General features: G+C 41.7%; 1 protein-coding gene across 12 annotated transcripts in view; it reads left to right on the top strand.

Annotated features, from left to right (window-relative positions):
- Positions 1 to 24,750, top strand: part of RAPGEF1 (Rap guanine nucleotide exchange factor 1) — a 151,422-nt gene that overhangs the window by 94,630 nt on the left and 32,042 nt on the right. For 2 of the 12 annotated variants that reach the window (XM_089675103.1, XM_089675101.1), the window contains exons 5-13: positions 2,144 to 2,232; positions 2,316 to 2,468; positions 2,657 to 2,780; positions 2,865 to 3,048; positions 4,866 to 5,336; positions 12,339 to 12,541; positions 16,532 to 16,693; positions 21,990 to 22,238; positions 24,244 to 24,336. In XM_089675103.1, the coding sequence (XP_089531229.1) occupies positions 2,144 to 2,232; positions 2,316 to 2,468; positions 2,657 to 2,780; positions 2,865 to 3,048; positions 4,866 to 5,336; positions 12,339 to 12,541; positions 16,532 to 16,693; positions 21,990 to 22,238; positions 24,244 to 24,336 (1,728 nt within the window). The remainder of the gene's footprint in view (positions 1 to 2,143; positions 2,233 to 2,315; positions 2,469 to 2,656; positions 2,781 to 2,864; positions 3,049 to 4,865; positions 5,337 to 12,338; positions 12,542 to 16,531; positions 16,694 to 21,989; positions 22,239 to 24,243; positions 24,337 to 24,750) is intronic. The other 10 variants (XM_089675106.1, XM_089675104.1, XM_089675110.1 and 7 more) reach the window with 7 other exon arrangements.

Raw genomic sequence — 24,750 nt, 5'->3', positions numbered from 1 at the left:
TACCCTCAAATTATACCCGAGAGTGTGCACTTTCAGCCCATATCCATGATATAACTATAGCTTGAATATGTTTTGGTAAATACCTGAAAAAAACTAAAATTGTGCCTGTTTCCAAATATATATGGACCTAACTGTATTTTCAGAAGCATATAGGCTTCAAGCTCATTGAGGGGTGGAAGGATCCTGAAACTTTCATAGTTTGTCCTCAGCAGTGTATAGTCTTCAGGTTCAGATAAGAAGGAAAAAAAAAAATCATGAAACACTCATTTTGTTATCTAGGTATCTGGAAGCATGTTACTTGCCTCCACTCTTCCTGCATGGTCGCATTGGTACGTGGCAATTGTTCAGTTTCACTGTAAAGAGGGTCACAGACATTATGCTCTTTTATATATATATATATATATATATATATATATATATACAGTCATGGCCGAAATTGTTGGCACCCTTGATATTTCTCCAGGAAATCATGTATTTCTCACGAAACGTATTGCATTAACACATGTTTTGCTATACACATGTTTATTCCCTTTGTGTGTATTGGGACAAAACAAAAAAAGGGAGGAAAGAAAGCAAATTCGACATAATGTCACACAAACCTCCAAAAATGGGCTGGACAAAAGTATTGGCACCCTTTCACAACTGCGGATAAATAAGAATGTTACAAGCATGTGATGCTCCTGTAAACTCACCTGGGGCAAGTAACAGGTGTGGGCAATATAGAAATCACACCTGAAAGCAGATAAAAAGGAGAGACGTTCACTTAACCTTTGCATTGTGTGTCTGTCTGTGCCACACTAAGCATGGACAACAGAAAGAGGAGACGAGAACTGTCTGAGGACCTGAGAACCAAAATTGTGGCAAAATATCAACAATCTCAAGGTTACAAGTCCATCTCCAGAGAACTAGATTTGCCTTTGTCCACAGTGCGCAACATTATCAAGAAGTTTGCAACCCATGGCACTGTAGCTAATCTCCCTGGTCGTGGACGGATGAGGAAAATTGATGAAAGATTGCAACGCAGAATAGTCCGGATGGTGGATAAGCAGCCCCAAACATGTTCCAAAGACATTCAAGCTGTCCTGCAGGCTCAGGGAGCATCAGTGTCAGCGCGAACTATCCGTCGACATTTAAATGAAATGAAACGCTATGGCAGGAGACCCAGGAGGACCCCACTGCTGACACAGAGACATAAAAAAGCAAGACTACAGTTTGCCAAAATGTACTTGAGTAAGCCAAAAGCCTTCTGGGAAAACGTCTTGTGGACAGATGAGACCAAGATAGAGCTTTTCGGTAAAGCACATCATTCTACTGTTTACCGAAAACGGAATGAGGCCTACAAAGAACAAAACACAGTACCTACGGTAAAATATGGTGGAGGTTCAATGATGTTTTGGGGTTGTTTTGCTGCCTCTGGCACTGGGTGCCTTGACTGTGTGCAAGGCATCATGAAATCTGAGGATTACCAAAGGATTTTGGGTCGCACTGTAGGGCCCAGTGTCAGAAAGCTGGGTTTGCGTCCAAGATCCTGGGTCTTCCAGCAGGACAATGACCCCAAACATACGTCAAAAAGCACTCAGAAATGGATGGCAAAGAAGCGCTGGAGAGTTCTGAAGTGGCCAGCAATGAGCCCAGATCTAAATCCCATTGAACACCTGTGGAGAGATCTTAAAATTGCTGTTGGGAAAAGGTGTCCTTCCAATAAGAGAGACCTGGAGCTGTTTGCAAAGGAAGAGTGGTCCAAAATTCCGGGTGAGAGGTGTCAGAAGCTTATTGATGGTTATAGGAAGCGACTGATTTCAGTTATGTTTTCCAAAGGGTGTGCAACCAAATATTAAGTTAAGGGTGCCAATACTTTTGTCCAGCCCATTTTTGGGGTTTTGTGTGACATTATGTCATATTTGCTTTTCTGCCTCTGTTTTATATTTGTTCCAATACATACAAAGGGAATAAACATGTGTATAGCAAAACATGTGTTAATGCAATACCTTTTTTGTGTGAAATACTTGATTTTCAGGAAAAATATCAAGGGTGCCAACAATTTCGGCCATGACTGTATATATATATATATATATGTGTATATGTATTGGGTATTCTGTTGTATTGTATCAGCATGCTGATTTCCATTATTTGGTCCTTTCAGGAACTGGTGCGATTGATGATTGAGAAGCAGGAGCGGCCATCACCAACCAGTCCAGTGAAACCAGCCTTACCTGCATGCAAATCAGACAGGTGAGCCTCAGAAAGTGCTATGTGCCTTTTTATTTGGAGTAGAATAATGGCGGCAGTCACTAGATTTTTGGGTTTTTTTGCAGCACGCAAGAGTTGCCTTTGTCTGAGAGAGAGCTGGAGATTCTTAACAAGTCACCTGAGCCACCTTGTAAGGATGTTCCAGTAGACTGCGTGGAGACTGATGAGCTTGCTCCACCCAAACCCCCTTTACCTGGCATACGGGTGATGGAAAATGGGTAATTTAATGGTTTTTAGTTCAAACAGATATTCAGCTATAGAAGTTGTTTCTAAGTAGAATTGGACTGTCTTCCCCAAGTGCCGATGTCACCCTCCCCATAATTTGGCCTTTCTAGACAGTAGCCTTGTGTAACTATGGCCTGACAATTCGATAAAATATTCGGTTCTGTAATTTTTTCTTTTGCAGCCCACCTCCTGCGTTACCTCCAAAGAAAAGACAATCTGCACCTTCTCCCACCCGTGTGGCTGTTGTAGCACCTATGAGCCGAGCTACAAGTGGCTCCAGTTTACCTATAGGCATCAATACACCGGTAAGATGTTGCTGGTAAAAGTCCTGCTTCAAAAATTACGATGAGGTCTTTTCATGGCTCTCTAATTGTCCTTTTTCCACTAAGGATTTTGAAGTGAATTGTTATGCACATCGACGGTTATCCGGAGGTAGTCAGTCATATGGTGGTGAATCCCCGCGCCTTTCTCCATGTAGTAGTATAGGAAAACTTAGCAAGTCTGACGAACAGCTCTCTTCCCTGGACAGAGACAGTGGTCAGTGCTCCCGAAACACCAGCTGTGAGACTTTAGGTAAGACCAAGTAACAGATTGTCATTATTTAGCATAACTGGCTTTGCTCTTCTCAGAAGGAGACTGTTTCCTGTTTGTGGTTTTTTGGGAGTTTGAGGTCTCACATACATGAGTTAAAAGACAAAAGTGACAGTTCTAAGAAATGAGCAAGGCACAGACTTTGTATAGTGTCAGAAGGGTGAGAAACCAGAAGAAGCAGCTTCCTTTATTGCAACTCACTATTCTCTTCCTCCAGTAGTCATATATATGTGTGCTTAGAGACGCTAAAGCCTGGTATAGACAGGCAGTTTTTTTATCGTTCACCCCAGAGGCTGAATTAAAAAAAAAAAAAAGGAGCTACCTGTAGTACCTATGCAGTGTTAATACATCGAACTCTCCGCTGAGCTATTGCTTTCTGATAGGGGGGCTGCTCCCACGCCAAAACACATTGTTCTGTGCTCGCAGCCACTGGCTGCAAGTGCTGATCAGCTGCTGATTTTCCAGCATGCACTTTCAACAGAAGTTGGACAGGCTGCTGTACACACTAGCTGAATGTTGGCCGATTTCTGTTGAACCGGCCAATATTCAGCCTGTGTGTACCAGCCTTCAGAGATGTTGCTAGCTTTATGAACATCCATTTCAACAGCAGCTGAATAGCCAGGTTTATTCTTCCAACTAACTGAGGAAAAGGATTAGGGGCAGCTCAGCATTGGCCTCAAGGAGACACACCACTGATATGAGCACCATAATGTGTAAAACATCAGCATCTAGATCCAGTGTTCCCATTTTTCAGTAGATGCTAGAGAGTTAAATACGTGGTTTATATCTTTCAAGGTCTCTGATTTGCATTTCGAGGTTAATTGATCATCAGATTAAAAAAAAAACCTGTAAAGTCTTTAGCTGATCCAGAGAAAAGCCTTATAAGTTTGGTCCAAGGGCTTCAATTTGTTCCAGCAGGGACAAAAATCCTTCCTTATGCCCCAAAACCTGTTGGATCCTCCCTGATGAACGTTATACACTGTTACCCCTTATAATTATTAGCAGCAATTTATACTGTGGCTTAGTGGTTAGCACTTTTGCCTTGCAGCACCAGGGTTCCCAGTTCGAACCTGGTTAGGACACTATCTGCATGGAGTTTGCATGCTTGTGTGGGTTTCTTAGAGGAACTCCCGTTTTCCTCTCACATTCCTAAGACGTGATGATAGGTGAAGCGGCTCCTTTACAAATTGGTCCTAGCATGTGTATATGTGCATTTAAGATAGGGATCTTAGATTGTAAGCTCCTTGAGGACAGAAAGTGATGTGAATGTACAAATACGTTAAGCGTTTCGTAAATTGTCAATGCTTTATAAATGTTGTAACAAGTAACATATTCCTTGTGTATTTGGGAACACACCTAGCCCCTTTTGTGAAACCATTTACTAGTTCAACTATAACAAGCTCCTGGTGAAAATTGCTCTTTATTTTTACAACTCAAATGGTAAAGAACCCTTTACATGTGCAAAGATTAAATGTTTTAACATGTGCAATGATCATACACTGTGTGTGTTTTTTTTTTTATTGCATTTTAGGTCATTGAGAATGTAAGGTGAGGGGTAGATTTGCCAGTGAGGGTGGGAACACCAAAAGGTTCAAAGGGAGATGCAAAAAGTTCAGAAATTTATCAGTGATATCCCTATGGGCTATCAGGGTGGCATGTCTACTACACAATCCATCCGTACATGAAATCGCAATTCTGGGTGAACTAACCATAATTTAGCGTTGCTATGAGGGCTTAGTTATAGCAAACATTTTATTGTAATTGTTCTGATTACTTTGTCTTTTATGCCTTCATTACAGATAACTATGATCCAGATTACGAATTCCTGCAGCAAGACCTCTCTAGCACAGATCAAGTACTGGGTCAAGTAACTGGAGTCCTCAGTCCTCTCCCCGAATCCCTAGGAGAGACCGGTTCCCCTTTTCACGGACAAAACTTCCAATTACCTCCCAGCTCTCCTCAGCACTCAGAATCCTCTCACCCCTTTACTGTAGAGACCCCTCCTGCTCTTCCCGAGAAGAAACGCAGAAGTGCCGTTACCCATAACGCGGATGGCTCCCGAGTCAGCTATGAGAGACATCCCTCCCAGTATGACAATATTTCTGAGGACGATCTGCTGCTCCCCCCTTCTAGTACTCCATTTGCTGCTGTTTCCCCATTTCAACCTGGGAACACCCCTCAGGTGGATTTCCTTGGTGATTTTGTAGCAGCAGAGAATGACGACATTTCAGAAAAGCCTCCACCTCTTCCCGAAAAGAAGAACAAACACAGTGAGTTTCATGATCTTCCCACTGCTGCACAATGCTTTGTTTTGTACTGTGGGGCCCTCTGTACAGAATCATAGGGTTTGGCAAGAATTTGAGTTTGGGCCAAGGCGGCAAAATGTCAAGGGATGAAGGGCTGCCATTAGTTCCACTTTTACCGTATTTGTCTATCTAAAATGAAAGTCTAGTCATACTGCTATATATGTCATTGAAATTCATGAATGTAAACTGTAATTCTGTGCAGTCAGTCTTGTGATTGTCAGTTTCTGCCACATCGCACACCCTAGTAGTTTGCAACTCTATTTCCTGTTTCAGGTTTTGTATTTTCACTGTCACCTCTCTGCCTCCAGACTTTCTGTTGGACAATTAATTAACATGATCACAGTACTAATTCACTTTCTTGTGAGCAGGTAAAAGGGGCTCAGGTTGCTGCAAAGCTCAACCAGATAATAGTAGTCTCTGTTTGTTCGCTAGGAAGTGTGGCTGAACAGAAGTGACACAAATCTTTTGCAGCTAAAAGAAAACTTTGCTTTTGCAGCAAAATCTGCTCCCAGAGCTGTGTGCCCCCAACTGTATGGATGTAAACACTGGCATATTCAGAAAAAGATTTACAGCCATTGAGGTGGATTTACTAAAGGCAAATAGACTGCACACTTTGCAAGTGCTATTGCACTCATTTATAAATGTGCAGCTTCACTTTGTAAAAAATACCAAGTCAGGTGCAAAGAAAATAAAAACCAGCATTTTTGCTTGCACATGATTGGATGATGGAAATCAGCAGGGCTATAGCGCTTTTACAAATCTGTTGGGAAAATTAAAGAAACTGCAATTGCAAAGTGCACAGTCTATTTGCCTTTAGTAAATCCACCTTGTAGTATCTCTTGGGCTGTTGTTGATTTTGATAGGCTGGATGCATGCAACATCTGGCATTCCCCGTGCACATAAACATGACCCTCTGCACAGAGGTATGGGTCTTTAAACCCGTTTGAATATGGTCTTAATGTAATTATTCCATTTACGAGGTTCTGCGCTTGGTTAGATCATTCACTGGTAGTCAGCCTTGTGTTTGAAGTAGTGGTGCACTGAAATGAAAATTCTGGTACCAAAACCGAAAATTCAGGATGCACTTGGCCGAAAACTGAAACCGAAATGGACAGTTTTTTAAAATTTTATATATTTTTATTGCAATTTTTTTGGAAAAATATACACTTTAATGGTTGGGAGTAAAAAGGGTCGTGGAATGGCGCCAAACTACGGTACTTAAAAATCTCCATGGGTGATGCTTTAAAAATTTCTACAGATTACCAGTTTAAAGTTACAGAGGAGGTCTAGTGTGAGAATTATTTCTCTTTCTCTGACGTTCGTGGTGATACCTCACGTGTGTGGTTTGAACACCATTTACATATGTGGGTATGGCCTATGTATGCGTTCACCACTACGTGCGAGCACGGGGGGATGGGGGCACTTTAAAATTTAAAAAAAAAAAAAAAAATTTTTTTTCTTGCACTGTCCCTTTAAAAAAAAATTTAATCACTTTTGTTCTTATCGCAAGAAATGCATACATCCCTTGTGATAGAAATAATTAGTGACCGGTCCTCTTTATGTAGAGATAGAGATCTCTCCTCTACAATGTAAAGCATTCGATCAAAAAAAAAGGAATCTAGTGCTTTAAAAAAAATAAAATAAAATAAACTTACCTGCTCTGGGCAGTTGTTTTGCACACAACTGCTCCGATCCTTTTCTTTTCAGGTGCCCCGCCTGCGCTCTAGTTTCTCCCCCTCAAGCAGTTCCCCCAGAGAAAGCTGCTTGCCCTGGGGGCACGGCTGCATGCTTGCTCCTGAGCTGCTGCTCTGTGTATCCTTAAGACACATAGAACTGCAGCTCAGCCTTGCACCCCTGCTCTCCCCTCATTGGATCACTGGCTGTGATTGACAGCAGCAGTCTTCGCCAATGAGGTCCCTATACAGCTGAGGCTGTGGTGAACATTGCTGGATCGGAGGGGGCTCAGTTAAGGATTGGGAGGAGGGGGGCTGCATACAGAAAGTTTTTTTTACCTTCATGCATAGAATGCATGGAGGTAAAAACCTTGAGCCTTTAGAATCACTGTAAGCATTCCCTTACAAGTTACCCCCGGCATTGTTCATATCCTAAAATGGCGTGCGTTGGGTTTCTTTCATCGTAACATTTTGCGATATTCTTGGACAAGTGCTCATCTCTTCACATCATGCTGCTCAGAGACTGTCTGCATGAATTAGTCAGCTGTGATAGACTTGAGATGCCTTTGTCTGCCTCAGGTTGGCATAATTGAACAGCCATATAAGGAATCCCGCGCCCTTGGACGCAAGCCATCCACAGTTGTGTTGATTAAGTGGCTAAGCGTCTGCCCAGCATTTGGGAAATCCTTGCGGACCTGCTGTAGGCCTAGGCAGCTCTTGCAGGTCTGGTCATTGGCGAGTAGGATGCCTGGGTTATCCTACAGTATTGATGCCATTGCTTGAAGTGGAAATTAACTCTACAATGAAGATCATTGCAACAGCAAGGTTTTCAACTGTCATAAATGGGTTAACCATTCATGACAGCTGTGATCACTTGTGATCTGTGATTGGCTACAGCTAATCTACACTGCTAGATTGTTGACATGATCGCTGGGACCTGAGAACCGGGATCCTCATTCCACAGAGTCTGGTCCATTGAAGGAGGGGGGCGCACTGCACACCCCAGGGAGTACGCAGCACCCCCCTGAACCATAGCAGGCAAAATAACGTATGTGTATGTGATTTTGCCTGAAGGTGCTGTCCAGCCTCATATGTACTGCGGCTGGTCAGTAAGTGGTTATTGTGTTCACATTTACTATTTTGAGCCATTTGAGCCAGTTGATTAATTTCTAGGCTCTTTTTGATGTATTTACCAAGCCTACAATGACTGCACCGCTGAAATAATCCTGCTTACATGGGTGGATTGCAAAAGTGCAGGTTATTTGAATCATTCAGAGGACTGACTTCTCCCTCTCTTTCTCTGTCTCCATTTTTTGATAGTTTAAATTAGAGAAAGAAAAGGCAATAACATACTGGTCAGTGACATCAGCGTCATGTGAGCACCCTGTACTACATGTTTATTTAAAAAAAAGAAAACTGTTTAACCAGTTCCCGTCCAGCGATGTACCCATACATCACTGGACTTTCGCTGCAGACATCACCCATGTATCTTTTTCTTTTTTTTTTCTTTTTTTTTAGGTGCAATTGCTATTATAAGCAGCGGGAAGGGACACAGCTGTGACCTTTTAAGTCAAACTAATATGAGTTATGTCAGATTTGGTAATACTGGAAATTTCAGGGTTTTTTTGTATGCAAGTGGAGTTTCAGGTTACTTTTCAGAATGTTTTAAGTTTTTGCTTTACTATCTGTTTTAATAAAAAGCCTGTTTGCAGAGCTCAGCAGTTAAAAGTATTCAAAGTAAAATTTATACTGACTTGTGTATAAAGCCAGAGCAGTGATTCATCCCCTCCCACTCCAAACAAGTCTGTCCAAGGCTTCAGTCAGGTTGGCCGATCCTAAAGTCATGCTCTGGGAATCCTTTGTCCTGTGTTACATTTTTCATAAACGTTCAATTACATAAAAATTACAATTGAACCAAAACCATTATAGATTCCCATGATAGGATCCCATTGTGGACATCACTGGATCTAGAAGGGGGCTCAGATAAGTGTTAGGGGGGCTGCTACATGCAGAAGTTTGTTTCCCTTTATGCATAGAATGCATGAAGGTAAAAAAACCTTTTGCCTTCAGAACCACTTTAAAGCTAACCATACATTCAGCAACTTTCAATCGAACCACTGAGGGATTAAAAATAGTGATTTGATGATTTCAATCGACTTTAAGGAGTTGAAATTGTGGATAAACCCATTGGAATATTTTGATAATTGTAGGCAAAAGTAACCCCTCCTACACAGGAAGTATGTAAGTATTTTTGCCAATGTCAGGTGGATGGTCTGGAACAGCTCTGCTGAGAATATAGGACTTCAGGCGGATCCATTCGAAAAGCTGTTAGCCAAAATGGATGGTACCCAAGCCTCGCTGAATAGGAAAAAAACCCTAAGGATTATATCTGTAATGTAGCCATATGGTGCTGGACCCTGTGTAATGGAACCCTGTGCAGTGTTTGTTCTGACCAAGGTGCTTTCCAGCAGGGTGCTGTATGGGTCCAAGGTAGTGGCCCCCGAAGCAGAAAGGGGGACCGAGTCCTTTAAGGTCTGCATGACAGAGCCTGCCGTGATGGGTGAAGGTTGGACTCCTGTTACAATTCAGAATCCTGCGGAGGGAATGGTAACTTTACGCTTGCAGTGTTTTTTTAAAAAGAAATATAACTGGTCATTCTCATGGTGGCTGTTCTTACAGAGGCCACCTTTTGAACCAATATATCAAAATTTGTTCTGTTCTAGTCGCACAATAATAATGCACATGTGATGCTAAACCCCACAAAAATTAAACTGCACTCAATAACATTCTGTAAAACTTCTGTGATAATGAAATGATGATTTACTATGCATATAAATCAATACATATATATAAATACCGATACCAGTGATTGAATATCCCAGTCTCAAACCACAATATGCAAATAAAAAGTCCAATTATAAGCTGAAAGCCCGGCTTGCTTCAGAACTAGACTTCACCTCCGTGTAACGAAATTCAACATTAATTTCAGCACCCAGCCGTCACCAGGTGAACTCTCAGCTTAAAGATATGACCTTCCACTAAGTGTTCGGTCAACAGCGCTTTTGGTAATACCAACGGGACCAGGATTGGTTCCTCCTCTCCAGTTAGGGCTCCAATTTTACACGCGTATCTCCTCCTCCACCAAGTTCTGCTCCATGACATGCAAAGAATATTGCAAATAGTGCCTTATCCTTAAAATACTTTACCTCAAACAACATATGTATTGCACTCACATGTATAAGGTACCAGCCCGCATCGAGGTATACAGCCAATAAAATATGTCGCGATGTTCGCAATTGCGTTTCGTCACAGGGCACATGACTTCTTCAAGGGGAATTATTTCTATTGCCCTGTGACGAAAAGCGTCAGCACTGTGCTTGGATGACGTTACTACATCTATACGGAACCTGGCAAGTGGTCTGGATAGTACACAGCGGTAAATGCGAACATTGCGACATCTATTTTATTGGCTTTATACCTTGGTGTGGGATGTTGTCAGGCATACAAGCACGTGAGGGCCATACAAACTATGGAGTACCATTTTGAGTTGCTGCAATTAAAGTTCAGCGAAATGGACTAGCCCGTTGCGTCATTTTTTCACTTTGATTTTCGGGGTGTCTTTAACTTCAGTCCTCTGTAGGTTTACAATTTTCATTTCTATGAAACGATGGGGCATCCTTATGTTCCTAACACATTACCCAGTCCATATCCGTATAGATATCCAGCATGATATTTTTCCCCATTGAGATCTGATCTGTTTTCAAAGTGTTCCTTTCATTTTTTTGAGCAGTGTATATATGTATTGATTTATATGCATAGTTTTGCATCATTTCATTATCACAGAAGTTTAGAATGTTATTGCTTGTGGCTTAAGTTTTGTGAGGTTTAGTATCACATGTACAATATTACTGTGCGACTAGCGCAGCACTTATTCTTGGTTAGTATGAGAGGTCACTGAACGCACTGCGGCTAGATTTTACATTTTTGTATTATATTTTATATCGCATTTTATTTTGGTTAGTTTTTTTTCACCAGGTGTATTAATTTATTGTTTGGGATAAATCTATAGCAGCCCCATAAGGATTGGATTTTTGGATTTTCACCTTTTGAACCAATTACAGAAGTTTAATCTTTTGACTCGGAAGGTGGCTTTTTTGATTACTGTCCCTTTGGCAGGAAGAGTGTAAGAGCTGGCAGCCCTTTCATGTAAGGAGCTGTTCTTGGTCTTGCAAAATGATGAGGTGATGTTGTGTCCCCATCTTCTTGCCCAGAGTGGTTTTTAGTCTTCACTTATATCAAGACCGTGTCTTGCCTTTCTTATTTTCCTAGTCCACAGTTGACAGGGGAAAGATCTCTGCATACTCTGAATGTATTTTGGATGGTCAGGATTTACTTGGGTTTGGCAGCACAAGTCAGGATGCCTGGTTTGTGCTGCCAGAAGGGCATTGAAAGGGCAGGCGGCTTCCAGGTCAACTTTTTCTCATTGGATTCACCGGTATGACTTGAAGAATAAGGTCCCAACCTTTCAGGTGAGAGCACACTTTATCAGAAGTGTGGGGGCATCTTGGGCTGTCTGCCATAATGCATCATTTGTCAGGTTTGCAATGCCGCTACATGGTCTTCAACTCATAGTCACAAGGTTTTACCAGGTGGATGTCAGACACACGGAGGGTTCTGCCTTTGGCTGCAGTGTATTGCGAACAGCTGAGTAACTCTTTTTGGGATTAATGGCGGTGGTTATTGTGATAACACCCACCCCTCAAGGACGTCCCACATAGTCATGAATAGCCTGCTATGGTCCCATGATGTACGATAAAGAAAATTTGATTTTTTCTACATACTTACCTGTAAAGTCCATTTATTGGAGTACATCATGGGACACGAAGGTCCCGTCCCGCCCCTCTTTTTGGAGTTTCATTGCTTGCTACAGAAACTGAAGTACTTCCTGTGTAGGAGGGTTTTGTATAAGGGAGGACTTCCTCTCTGATTGGTCGGCCAGTGTCCATTCACCTATAGGTGGCATATAACCCACATAGTCATGAATAGCCTGCTCTGTGTCCTGTGATGTACTCCAAGAAATGGATTTTACAGGTAAGTATGTAGAAAAAAAAATCCAATTTTTGCAAGGTGAGTATGTACTTGGGGAAGATCGGCTAGTTTGGAAGAGCGGAACAGGCAAAGGCAATAAATGCACTTGTCTGAAAATGTACTTATCCTTTTATTCATTGGAGAGTATGTTTAGATTCCTCCACTGCATTGCCTGTCTATTACAGTATGCAATTTTATATTCCAGTGATGACATATATGCGTTTTGTGGAGGACTACTCAGAGCCCCAGCCATCTGTCTTCTATCAAACTCCGCAGAACGAGCAGGTCTACCAGCAGAAGAACAAACTTCTGCGGGAGGTGTATGGCATTCATGATTCGTTCAGTAGTGCAGAATCCGGAGTTGAACGTGCTCCACCACCTGCCCTACCCCCTAAACAGAGGCAATTGGTAAGTGCCAGCATGCCGGTCTGTCTCTACAGCTCTGCTGCTTAGTGATAAATACTGCAGATTAAAAGGCTGTCATCATATATGTAGCCTTTACATGATTGGTTTTCCTGCATTACCCTATTGTTTTTTTACCGATTATGTTGAGGATGCACATTTCACTTGCAACTAAAAATGTAATTACATGTGACAATTATCATCATTTAGTGAAGAAAACCTAGACTAAAATAAATACAGAAGCTGCCATATCGCCTGCTGAAAATACTAATTGCTGTTTGGGCTGATATGGCTACAGAACTTTGAGTTGCCAGTCCAAAACAAGTATATGCAGGAAATGAAGCCATGGTAACGGCAAAACTCCACGTACCTCAAAGCAACAGGTTCAATTTTAAGGCTGCCCTCCCCATCTGCACATACCCCACATCCATGTGCTTCCTTACCACTCTTTTTGTCCAGTAGAAGCATTGAGTGGAAGCAACCTAGAGTTTATGGGGCTAAAGACTTCCTCCCCGTTCCTGAATCACAGGCCCATACCAAAGCTGTTCAGGTGTTTCCGTTCACTTCCAGAAACTGAATGAAGTAGACTGAAAGAATGATAGATATGTACAGGTGAGTCTATTAGTACCTTAAAGAGCAGCTCTAAACAGTAGGTGAACACTACAGATTAGCAGATGGTCCTGAGCTGTGTGGATGGGGCACAGTGTGAGGGGAAACCATTATTGCATGTTTTGGATCCTCTGTGGACTGAAACATAAGTGGGTCCAGTTATGAAGATACTATTCCCAGAACACTGGGCTACCCATTTAAACTGCCAGCATCTGGGCTCCTTTTTCAGTTTTAGCTGGAGTATAGATTAGACTTAGTCTGGCTGTGCTGTGAAGTACAGCTCCTCTGCCCCTGAATCGGGCTTTAAAAATAATCTATTGTGGAGCAAAGGAAAAGAGTTTCCTAATAAAAAGAATTAGACATTATATTGAGTAATGCTTTCTAAAAATAGCCAATGAAATCACCAGTTATTTCACAATATGTGAAGCAGCTGTAGCACAATGCCTTCGTGCATCATAGATGAGCTTTTCCCCTGCATAAAGATCCATGCATTATAAAATTCTAAAACTTTATATCATTATATAGATTTAGGAACTATTACTTCTGTTTCCTAAGAATATCATATGCTGAATCAATTTGTTTATTCAGCATGACACACGGTGATGCATTAGAATAATTGGGAAGTTCAGTAATAAGGTATCCAGCATGTTAAAAGGAAACTCCACCCATTTCTTTATTTTTTTAAATCTTTTTAGCTTTGGGTGGGTGCTGTTGGGTTGAATCACCTCATATTTTCTTGTATTTTTGGCTGCCACAGTGATACATTTTCCCAGATTTAGTGTGTGCTCCTTCCCACAAGGCCACAACAAAGCATTCCTCCCTTGCATATAGAATGTGCAAATATTGCTTTGTTACACTATAGAGAGTCCATCGTGGGAGCGTGACACCATCGCTTGCTTTTGTAATAATCACAGGACTGGGAAATCAGCTGGGGATAGTTCAACCCCATCTCTGAAATGTTGAATATTACTGCATATCTGTATTATTAGTTTTTGGTAGGGTTTGGCCCACCCTACATTTTTCTTTTAGTTATCGGTCAGGTGAGTCACTGCTGGTTTCTTTATAGGTATTGGGAACTCCAGCTCACTGTTCTAGTTCTTGGCTGTATACAGTGTATCCTGGAGGAGACCTTGAGCCCTGTGGGCAGAATGAGAGGGATCACTCAATGTGCCATTCATGCTAAACAGCCTGGATGGAAGAATCTGCAGTGGTGGCTTTTTAATTCTGATAGCAGGTGACTACCAGAATACCCAAACAGTGTCTGCATTTGATAAAAGTGCACCGTTCGACTAAAATTTCTTTGGACAAAAGGCGATTGAAAGATCAACTTTTGTAGAGCTGGGTGGTGCCAACAGGGCCATCTACTAAATTAATTTCAGCTGATTCAGCAGAAATCAGCTGACATTTGGTCTTTTTATGGACCGCTTTTGTTACCGTGGCAACTAAAATGTGGTATTTCCCATTACTCTTTGTAATGGAGAAAATAAACATCAGTAGAGTGTAAAATGTTGCCTTTGAATAAACTTAATTCTCCACCTTCCTAAAATTTTAAAATACTCAGTTTTTGGTGGGTAACCCTTTAACTTATGAAAGCAGAGGAAGATCTGGCGCTCAGCGTGTAAATAAGCATTCAATAAAAGAAGGGGGGAAATTAGACGTACGTCATGTAGAGTAAATGAGGTGGTTCAACATGAACTTGCAAAGAACATGATCAAATCATATTAGCACACAGGTGGTAAATGAATAAAGTCCATAAAAAGTCTCTGAGTACTGATGTCCTATAGAGTAAGGCCAGCTCTGTATACAAAGATAAGGAAGAGAAGAAACAGGAGGTGCCTCCTGTTTCTTCTCTAACCTTTTAACTTATGTCTGGTTTGTGTTTTTAAAATGTAGACATTTTGTGTATTGTTATTGCACATTGCAATATGTCAACCACCTTCCTAGTATCTAGACTTTCATGAAAAAGTAGCTCTAATAACTTATCCAATTGACATTGTAGAACTCTTTGAGGACTATGAAGAGTTAATAAGAGGACACAATGCAGCCCCATTTAAATGCCTTTTTGGCTTGCCTGCCCGAAGAAATTGGAAGAATACCTAAAGAGAAGCACATTTGGGGTGTGCTGTGCAAGAGGGTGAATTTTTTTCCTTTCCTTGAAGTGTAAAACAGCTGGAGTTAAAAGGAAAGTGATTCAGATGTTGTTCACCGCGTGTCATATTTCACTGGAAATCTCCTCTGTCCCATATCATGGCCTTTAATCACAGTGTCCTGGGTTTTATGAAAAAGCATTTCTGGCCCAACTATAGTAGAGATATTACTGTTTAATGAAGTTAAAGAGGACATCTTCTAATCGGTGTTTGCATTTAAAGTGACAGCATAACTCCAGTGCAATTACAAGTTATTTATGAGGTCCTGGTGGCTCGATCAGTCATACACATTCAGAAGAATTTAAACAAATAGAAGCTTTGATTGTGGCCACTTATTTCTTTGCTTAGTATGAATCCGTCTTTATCACCCAAAAGAGAGCAGCATGACATGTCCTTACTGTAGCTAAACTGAGCTCTGTGGAACATGCAGCAAGCATTAAAGACGACCCTTAAAGTGGCAGATCTTTATATCAACATGTTAAATTATTTGCATGGTGGAACAGTAGGCATCTAGAGGTACCTGTATGTATTTTTATATATCTTTCTGGGAGCTCCAAAGCTGCATATTTCAGCTCAGACATTTGAGCCCTTCCCCACCCTTTTCACTACTTGCATATCATTGTTGGCCTGTCAGTGTTATAGGCAGGCTCACTAACTGATGGCAAGGTGGTTTTGGCAGGTAGGCACTAACCGCTGTTTATCTGAACTGGAATTTGCATGATTGGGATCCCCAGGTTTTGAGATTAGTGGGGCTCACCCCTTATCACAAGTGTCCTTGGAAATGCTTCCATTGCTGAGAAAGCAGGGGATGTGTCTAACAAGTTCTGTTAGCCCAGAGCAGTGAGATTGAGCACTGGGTACTATTGGACTGTACATCCATTTTTTGACACAGTGTGCAACTGTAGGAACATTGAGGTAAAATGATGTAAAAGGCTGTTATTAGTATGTTTACCACAATATTTAAGTTTGGTTCTTCATTTTATGCACCTACCTGGGGAAAATTCTTGCATATGCTGCATGCTCCTTGGAGCTCAGTCTAGCCAAACAGGGGCCATTTTTGGAACCTTACATGCTTTCTACTGCCTGGAAATGCTGGTTCATATTGAGTTGCTTAATGACAAGTGTAATTGAAATCCTCTTCATTTGATTAGAGCTCAGGCTTTATGTTGATGTGGTGCTGTTTGTATCTGCCTTCCCTTTATTTTCTCTTCCACCTGCCTCTCTATCTCACTTTTTCCAGCAGGCTCCCTTTGCTGCCTCTTCCTTCTCCTCTGTCTCGTACTGTGCACAGCCAGCCAAAGGGGTCTTCAACGTACCTGAGGACAGCAGCCACCCTCAGGGCATCAGTCTCTCAGTCTCTAACTGCTTTCTGAGCCGCCACGGCTCTTTCCCTGTGCCTTCGGTGAGTGTCTGCTCCATTGCCTGGCGCGTCTGTGGAGTGTAAGGGGAGGACTGTTGCATGTGATTGGTTCTGGGGGTGTTTAGCTGTGTGTTTCCTTAGAATGCAAGCCCTGTACTTTGCTCTCTTTGCAGCTTGACTTATCTATGTCTGTTCTTGACTTGAGCACATACTGGGGTTTATTTACTAAGGCTGGTTCACTCAGAATCTGGTGCATCTATGCATGGTAGCCAATCAGCTTCTAACCTCAGCTTGTCCAATTAAGCTTTAGCAGTAAAACCTGGAAGCCGATTGGTTTCAATGCAGAAGTGCATGAGATTCGGAGTGAACCGGCTTTAGTAAATAAGCCCCACTTATTTTGTATACTGTTAACCCTGGTTAGTAGCCATGACCTGAGTGCAATGCCCTTTTTACATGTTCATTTAGGCTGGCCATAGATGGATCCAGATTTGGCCAGTTCAACAGGGACCAGCTGATTTCTATCCATCTATGGTCATTCCCATATAAGAGGAGTCGACCTTGTGATCAACTACTCTTGAATGTTGGAAAACTTGTGTTTAATCAGCAACATACAGCCAGATGGGTGCAGTGCTGATCAGTGTATTCTGAGCAAAGTAGTTACAAAATGTCAGCTGTTACTGTGTTTCGGTGATGGTGCTTTTCAAACGCATACTTCTCCACCTGAAAAATGTCATTTTGTACACTAGACCGTACACTTTTCAGAATGATTTTTGTTATCTCGTATCCTAATGCTTGTGCTTGCTGTTGAAGTATCTCTTCAGCCCAGTGGGAGATAAAGTTTTGCAACTTGTTTCTGCCGAGTGCGTGGCAGTGTTCTGTAGACAGCTGTATGCAGCTGTGCTGTCCCTGCAGGCGATGAGGCAGATATGAGCATTTCTCACTGGAAGCAACTGATCCTTCAAAAGCGACTACAGTTCTGTTCTTAAAGGCCAGCCCCTCCCAGAAGTGAAAGTTGGATCCCATGCTGACCTCCTCCTTCTTTTTCTTTTTTTTTTATTTTATTTTAAATTGGAGAGACTCCACTGTTGAAAACTCCCCATAAGAAATCTGTTTCAGCCAAATTTCCACATCCATTACAAAGCCAAATGATGGTGTCACACACCCCCAACTGCCAAAGAGTGACACCTGTGTTATGGCCACATAGGACAAGGTTAAGGTATAACTAAAGGCAAAATGCCTTTTTAGTTTTGGGTAGAGTGGAACACCTGCCAGGCTTTTATTGCTGACTGTGCCCCCCGTTAGGGAGATTCACGCCCTCTATTTGTCCTGTTTACCACTATCATTGAAAGTGAAAGAAAATCCTAAATTTTGGGTTGTCCCCAGAAAAGTAATCAAGGGGAAATTTGCCAATGGGTACACTAGATTTGGTGACCTGGGGGTCCCCAAGGGATTCCCTTAATTTACAGGGATTTTCCTGCTTCCTGTTTTTGGCAATGGGGCAGGATGTGAAGGTATATCTCCTCAATGGGACACAGATGACAAAAACAAATCTGACGGGTTATAACCCTCCCTTGCTCTTTCCAAAATGGGGGAAAAAAAGTTTTGATTATAGCTCTACTTTAAGGTACAGACTGCACCAGGTACATTATGTCCTACCAATGAAATGTTAGACGTAATGAATTTTGAATGAAGCTGACTTTTAAAAAATTTACTGTATCTTTGTTTATCAAACACTAGCCCGAAACCCCATACAGATTAAATGGCTACTTATGCCCTAACCTAACTGGCCTAGGTTACATTGTGATCTTTGTAGTAATCCAAGCATTGGATCTAGAAATCTTTAAGGGTAACAATATACACTTGGTGGTGACAACCCCTTTTTATGTTTAAAAATGTCAGTGGGTGATTGCTTCTACTGGTCCCCAAGGTGTCAGTTTTTTCTTTTTTTTTTTTTTTTTCTTTTTTATTATTATTATTATTATTATTATTGTGTGTTTCCAATTACAAAATATTGGATGTCCGCTATAGGTCCTGGTAACCCATACTACAGTTCTGTAGTACAGGTTAGCATTTAAATAATGGCTTTTTGCTCCTTCACTGGAAAACCAGTGTGGTTGGAAGGTCCTAGTCTCATTCACACTTGGAAATAGAGCAGTCAGTGGATTCATATGGCTAGAATCACAGGTGGTTGTGAATGGCTGCAGCAGGGAAGCCTGTACACCAGCAATGACAGACTGACAGTAGCTGTGGCTGTCCACTACTGTTCACATGTATCTGCACAATCAGCCTTTACCTGCAGATAGGTGCATATGACCTACCCTGGACACAGACTGATTGCATCCAAGGTCCATCTGTCCCTTACCACAGATAACACCTGGTTATGTGCATACATTCGAACAATGGTGGATAGCCAAGCCTTCTATTAGCCTGTCATTGTCTTTTGCGGGCTTATCAACTGCAGCTTTTTGTAACCACCTATTATCCCAGCTGAAGGGTTCCACAGGTTCTTGAAGCAGGAATCCATTGACTGTTCTATTCACAAGTGTGAATGATGCCTAGGGGTGCTAAATTGCCCGGGGTTGAAAACTGCCTGGGCCAGACTCCCTGAACCTAGAACAAATGTATTAAAATGTGCACACTTTAAAAAAAAAAAAACTGCCCAGGGATGTCAGCGGAGTTGGTCTTGTGGCCAAATATCTAGGCATTGATTGCAAATACTACTGAAGGAGGACCCAAGGTTCAGGCAGAGCCACCAACTGTTTCCCACCCCCAACAGAAGTCATGTGACTGGCCGTTGTACAACCTTGGAACAATGACTTCTGATACAAAGTAGGTTTATGCTCTCCCTTTCTTTTTATCACCTTACAGAAAAGGTTTTTGATTTGGTTTTGTCTGCTTTAACAAGTATTTGACAATAACTGCACTTTTTAATATAACATACAAAATTGCTAAACAGGCCGCTTGTAACTGTAACTTAGTGTTACAGTAAATGATCTTTCTAGTTCAGTCTGTCAGCAGTGATTTTCTTGGCTCTTTGCTGTTCTCAGCGGTTTTTTTCTTATTACAACACTGGGCTGATCACGTGACTCCAGCAAGACCCTCCGCTCAGCACTCAGGATGTAGGAAATGAGTGAACTCTGTGTGTGAGTTTTAGCCCAAGCTAGAGCAGGTAGAAATCTGCAATGATATTCGCTACAGTCAGTGCAAAACATGGAACAGACCTGGAGAAGGTCATTTTATGTGCGGCAAAAGCATAGGGACACTTTAAAGATATCATAATTGTCTTTTTCATGACATTTATATTACATTTATAACTCCCAAGTGTGATAATAGAGTTAAAAAGTCAGAGAACCTCATGGGATTCTAACTCTTAAGACGTTCTCAAGCTGTCACGTTGTCTTTGATTGTATTGCTGGAGGGAACTTATGAACAGCTTGTTTTGGTGTAGCCAGACACTCACCTGTTGGTAACTAGACTCTCAGTAAAAATAACCCGGCTCAGTCAGCTTTTACACACTGCTCAGCTATGAGCACTTCGCTGTGGCCAGAGCTGGGATGCACAGCATATGGAAAGGAGATTAATTCAAGGAAGGGAGGAGGAATAGAGCCAAGTTCCAGCTTCCCCACTGTGAGAGCGCATAGCTGGGATTCCACAGGCAGACTGTGGCATGCAAGAATCTGAGGAAGGAAGGAGGCAAGGAAAGGAGGGGACGTGTGAAAGGAAGGAAGCTGGGGGTGAAGACAGAGGGTAAAATATAAAGAACATAATAAAGATTGTTATATGCGACTGTGCACATAAAGTATAAAAAGTACAATATGCCAGTGGGCACATAAAATATAAAGAGTATAATATGCCAGTGGAAACACAAAGTACACAGAGTATAATATGCCAGTGTGCACATAAAATATAAAATATAATAGGCCAGTGTGCACATGAAATATAAAAAGTATAATATGCCAGGTGTGCATGTGAAATATAAAAAGCATAATATGCCAGGTATGCACATGAAATATAAAAAGCATAATATGCCAGGTGTGCACATAAAGCATGAAGAATATAATAAAGATTGTTACATGCCAGTGGGCACAGAGCTATGTTATCTCATGACTGCTATTTCTTATTACACTAGTAGGTCACTTGCATGTAGGTGTGTAAATAAGCTGTGTTGTAAAGATAAGCCATTTAAATTTTTCCTTTTATTTCCTGGCCTGCACTGAGACAGACAGTATGATTTTGGTTGCAATGGTTAGCTCAAGCAAATGCCACTTTGACTTGTTTTATAGATGCAGGCTCCAAGGCCATCATCCTCACTTGTCTACATAGGGAGTCACTGATTTAAAAGTGCGAAAGCCAAGCGTTCACTGGGTGCTTGTTCAGAGTCAGGGACTCAATAATAAAGCATGACTGAGGATGACAATACTTTCTTGCACCTTTTAAAAAAAATCCATGACTGGTTCCCTTTAAGTAAGCCTCCTATTTATTCATCCGAGGGCTTAGTGTTTAGAGTGCAATGTTAAGTAGTGACACACAGTCACCCATATTGGCCACAGTAATATGCAGTCACTTACTTTGACCAATCAAAATTCTCGCTTCATGGATTTAGAGCAATCACCCACAAACTGTAGTTCATGGTCCTCTAGAGAGCTTCAGGCATGTAGGCTAGTTTAAGTCAAGTAGGCATTTTTACCTATGGCTGGTGGGCTGGAGAAAACCGCTATGCCTTTTATCTTTCCAGTCCTGCCAAGAGTAAATATGTTTCTTCAGTGCATAGTTCATTCAGGTCAGGAGCATAGGGAAGATAGCAACCAGGGCCCACCCCACATTGACCACCTGAGTCTACCCTGGGGTCCTCCTATAGTGAGCAGTCTTGATTTGAGCCTCCATTGTGTTTAAAATGCAAGTGGCAGACGATGAAGAGCAATATGTATTCCATTTTGTGTGGTACTCACTGCATTATTGCAAAAAATGGGTGGTGGAATGGGGGGCGGGTGGGGGGTGTTGGACAACCAAGTAAAATTGCGTAGTTTGCTGCTAGGCATCCAGGTACGGTGGGTCTGTATCATTTAGTAGAATGACAGGTATGTCTTGGTGCTGTTACCCTTTATGCTGTAATATACACTTCTATGTTCATGCTTCTAGTGAATGAATTAAGAGTGGATTGTGGAATTTGTTTCATATGTCTCCATCAGGGTTAGTTAAACTTACTCTAGGTGACATTTTCAGGGTCAGTAAATTTCCTTTTGTGCCAGCTACTAAACTGCTTTTACACTAATCTGCTTTTCTTTTTACCTTCTCTCCCCCCCCCCCCCCTTCCTTCCCGCCCATCTTCTCTCCCCAGTACAAATCTGTATTTCGCTCCTACTCCCAGGACTTTGCTCCCCAGGCTCCTGCCCTCCCCTTGCTGAGTCCTGCCATCTTCTACTCCTCCCGATACCCCCTCCCAGATTCTGTGCCCCCTCCTCCTGTTGTGCCTCCAGCCTCCCTCTGTCCTCCTTTAGCCTCCTCTCAGGGCGGCAGTGCCTGTGGGACCCCTCCTGCCTGCCTTCCTTTTGAGCCGCCTTTCAGCGGCTCTCTCCAGACATCAGCGGTGAGAAAGGGAGGGGGCTCAGCTGGACGGGTTTAATGGGGGCATTTGTGAATGGCAAACCAGCTTCTTGTCTGTCTTCCATTCTCATCAAGCCTGCGCTGTGCTGCTCCAGCTTTCATTGCCTCCCTGTGCTGTCTGTCAGTGTGCCTAGTGTGCTCATTGTACTCATACAATAATCATTTTTGGTGAAAGAATATGTCCATTAGCATCACCAACTCCTTTCTTGAGTCTAGGTCAATGTACTTATCTGGTTATATGACATGACTTCTGAATTAGAGACTAGTCTGACTCATGATAGATTGTGAAAGAATGCTGGTGATCTTCCAAAAACGTTGTTATTAAATGTTATCCAAAGGGTTATTTATTTTTATCTATTTGTGAATTTGTAGTTTTGGTATGTGGTACCACAGTTATTAGTTTCCAGATTCAGGTTATAAAGCCTTCAGTACTGGAAATCATAGATGGGGTCTAAACAGAAAACCCAACTTTATACAAAAAGTTGTTTGTTTTGGGCAGTGTGCAGAAGGGTTAGAATTGCTAAAGACAACCACACACATCTGTACAACGTCCTCTTGCTATATCAACAATAATGTAGTGCGTGGGCATGCCTGATTTGGATACACTTTGAATTGATGGGAAGACCCTCACAGTAGTTTTGGCAAATTTCGAGTGTATGTGGGTGTGTGTATATGTATGTGTGTGTGTGTGTGTGTATATGTATGTGTGTGTATATATATGTATGTATGTGTGTGTATATATGTATGTATGTGTGTGTATGTATATATATATATATATATATATATATATATATCATTTTTTTTTTTTTTTTTTTTAAACATGTAAACACAAAAGTAAACACAAAGAAACTTAGGTTGTTAGTGGACATGTCTAACCCAGGGAGTGAACGCAGGATAAAAGCCTGCAACTTCCTTGACAGTAATCAAAGCTGATATTAATCTTGGGTGGAGTTGACCTGTGAGGAAATATTCCATTATCCCAAAGCAATACCCCAGATGGAAATCAGAATAGCTATGAATTGGGGATTCCGTTTACTAAAATTCACTTTGTAAATGTGGTTGCTTAGTCCCCTCAGGACTGTAGGTGATTTTTTTGGGGGGGAGGGTGTGAAGACTGGAACAATGTCAAATTAGTAGTTTTCCTCTTAATATAAAGGCTTCATAGATTTTATAGCCCATCAGTGAGAGGTTTGGTGCCTTTATTGGAACATTTTAAACTGTGGTGCTTTGGGTTTGATGATTTTGTTTTCTCAAATATGTGGAAGTGACCGGTGACATGGCCTGAGGCATACATATGAGCATACATGTTAATGTTTTGTGCAGGCCACTCAGTGTCGGCTCTACTTTAGGGAACAACCACAGTCCGCTATGTAAAATACAGTATATCCTTGACACATGATAAAGCAGACAGCTTCTTTCCAGACAAAGGTGTGTTTCCCGATTCAACCATTTTTGTCTAATTGTGGAAGAATTAAATTGTGTCTATGGATCATAATTTTAGCCTGGATCAATTCTGTACTGAGAATCGTGTGCACTCACAAAAGCTGTTAGGAGTTCTTCCAGGTTTTTCTAGATTTCAGCTGACCTTATACTCTCTTTGCTGCCACCACACACTACAATAATTCTACATTCACAGATATGCTATTGCACATATTGATATTTGTACTTGCTGCATAGCTGGAGACAATCTCTTGTATCATTTTTCAGCCATTTCAGGCACAGAAGGGGTGCAACAGGAAATCGGCTGTAAATTAGAATATATCTCTTCTTTTAGCACAAACATCCTTAGTGCTTCTAAACATTTACATAATTATGTGAATATTTGTGAATGTGTTGAACAGTGTTATGTCATAAATTGTGAATTGGGTTTGTAGACCCCCCCTTGAGAACATATTTCTTCTGAAAGAATTATTTATCTGAAAACATCTGAACCAGCATAACAGAACCACTGCCAACCATTCCCTCCACCCTATCTATTCCCACCATAGAATGAAAATGCCAATGAGGAGGCGGGCGATGGGGAATATGTCAACCTGTATTCCTCCGGGCAAGGCAACGGAGCTCCCCTGCCCAGTGATGGTGTAAGTAAAGACGCAGCCAGGGTGAAAGGGGCACCAATGGGAATTAAAGATAAACCCAGCCCTTTGCATGCCCAGCATTATGCAACGCATGCCTCCTCTGTCCTCCCTGCTGCGCCGGACCACTGCACCGCATGACTGTGTAAGAGAAGTACCATCCTCTCCTTCTCCGACCCCTCCTTTACCTAACACTAACGTTTCAGTCCAAGATTAAGATACCCATGCACTTCCTGAAATTAACATTTTGTGCATGACTTTACCCATAACCTGTTTTCCATGTAAGAATTACACCATAATTTCATTTGTGCCATGGTATTAACTAAATAGTGCATTCTTATGTGTGATTACTGTATGTCTAAAGGTTGCTGCTTTACTCAAATGTTATGTGAAAGGGCAAAGCCTGGAGATTTCTGTGGT

The sequence above is a fragment of the Staurois parvus genome, unplaced genomic scaffold (genome assembly GCF_062004578.1).
Source record: "Staurois parvus isolate SC_StPar_1 unplaced genomic scaffold, SC_StPar_1.0 ptg000154l, whole genome shotgun sequence".
Taxonomy (NCBI): Eukaryota; Metazoa; Chordata; class Amphibia; order Anura; family Ranidae; genus Staurois; species Staurois parvus.
This window is presented reverse-complemented; position numbering and strand designations above follow the sequence as displayed.